The sequence below is a fragment of the Manacus vitellinus genome, unplaced genomic scaffold (assembly GCF_001715985.3).
Source record: "Manacus vitellinus isolate BGI_N305 unplaced genomic scaffold, ASM171598v3 scaffold_52_pilon, whole genome shotgun sequence".
Lineage (NCBI taxonomy): Eukaryota > Metazoa > Chordata > Aves > Passeriformes > Pipridae > Manacus > Manacus vitellinus.
Window position 1 is genome coordinate 692,030 of NW_021940628.1, and position 1,237 is coordinate 693,266.

The 1,237-nt window shown below is 51.9% G+C and overlaps 1 protein-coding gene across 1 annotated transcript in view; it reads right to left on the reverse strand.

The window, feature by feature from the left end:
• Positions 1 to 410: 410 nt before the first annotated feature.
• LOC103756288 overlaps positions 411 to 1,237 on the reverse strand; it is a 3,930-nt gene continuing 3,103 nt past the window's right edge. The window contains exons 8-10 of the mRNA XM_029963014.1: positions 1,065 to 1,155; positions 871 to 908; positions 411 to 709 (exon numbers count right to left, since the gene is read on the reverse strand). Of these exons, the coding sequence (XP_029818874.1) occupies positions 411 to 709; positions 871 to 908; positions 1,065 to 1,155 (428 nt within the window). The remainder of the gene's footprint in view (positions 710 to 870; positions 909 to 1,064; positions 1,156 to 1,237) is intronic.

Here is a 1,237-nt window from a genome sequence, read left to right on the forward strand (position 1 = left end):
AACCAGGGGGAGGATGCCCGCCCCATGGACCCCACATCCCTCTGCCCCAGCACAGAGAAGGGCTCCTGGTGCCACCTGGCCACCCTCCAATACCCACGGCTGTGATTGAGATGGAATTTATTATTATTATTATTATTACTACTACTACTACTACTACCATCTGCTATTATTGTTGTTATTAATATTATTATCATTGTTATTTATCATCCTTATTATTAATGCTGTTCTTATTATTTATTATTATAGCTGTTATTTATTACCCATATCACTATTGTTCTTATTATTTAGTAATAGTATAGTTATTGCTGTAATTATTGTTATCATTGCTGCCATTGTTATTATCCTTATTTATTATTTATTATTCTTTATTACTGTTTATTATTCTGTTGTTATTATTATTGTTACTACTATTATAAAATAATAAGCCCCAAAAGGGTCTCCCTTTTGCATAGGACTGTGATGCAGGAGGGGTTGGACCAGAACGGGAAGGGGAGAGGAATGGACACCCCAGAGTGTCCCCAGGGTGCAGTGGGGGAGACACGGTCCTGACTCTGGGCTGGGGGACCTGTTTGCCCCCCACTGTCCCTGTTACCTGGGGAATGGGTCCGGCTGAGGTCTCCTGGTGCAGGTGCCGTGGGGAAGGAGGCCAGGCTGGGGGGCTGCAAGCTCTGCAGGGAGCACACCTGGCTTGACTCCAGCTTGGGGTACCCTGGGCAGGGAGCAGAAACCCCTGTTTGTCCCAGGCTGTCACCTGGACAGGTCCCCCCAGCAAGGGGATGGCTCTGGGCTCAGCAGCAGCACCAGTTAAACCAGCTGCACCCCATGGCCCACAGGACTCCTGGTTCTGGGGAGGGCTTGGGGACCCTTTACCTTTTGTGATCCCACAGTTCAGCTCTGCTGCTGATTTCCTGCCAAGGGGAGAAGCAAGGTGGGGTGAGGGGTCCCAGGCACCTTGTGCCCACCATCACCCACCTCCTCACACCCACTGAGTGAGCAGCTGAATGAAGCTGCCACATTTTGGGAAGGTGATGCCGGGTAAAAGTGGGGGGCAGGATGGGACCCACCTTTTCCTATGGCAGAGGAAAGCTAGGAGCAGGAGGACGGAGCAGAGGAGCACGAAGCCACCAATGAGCAGCATCACCAGCAGCGTGGAGCCTGGGGAGGGAGGGCACATCAGCCCATCCCACCCCTCCGCACCCAGGGGTGCCAGGAGCCCACCCGGGGCCCCCAGAAGAGA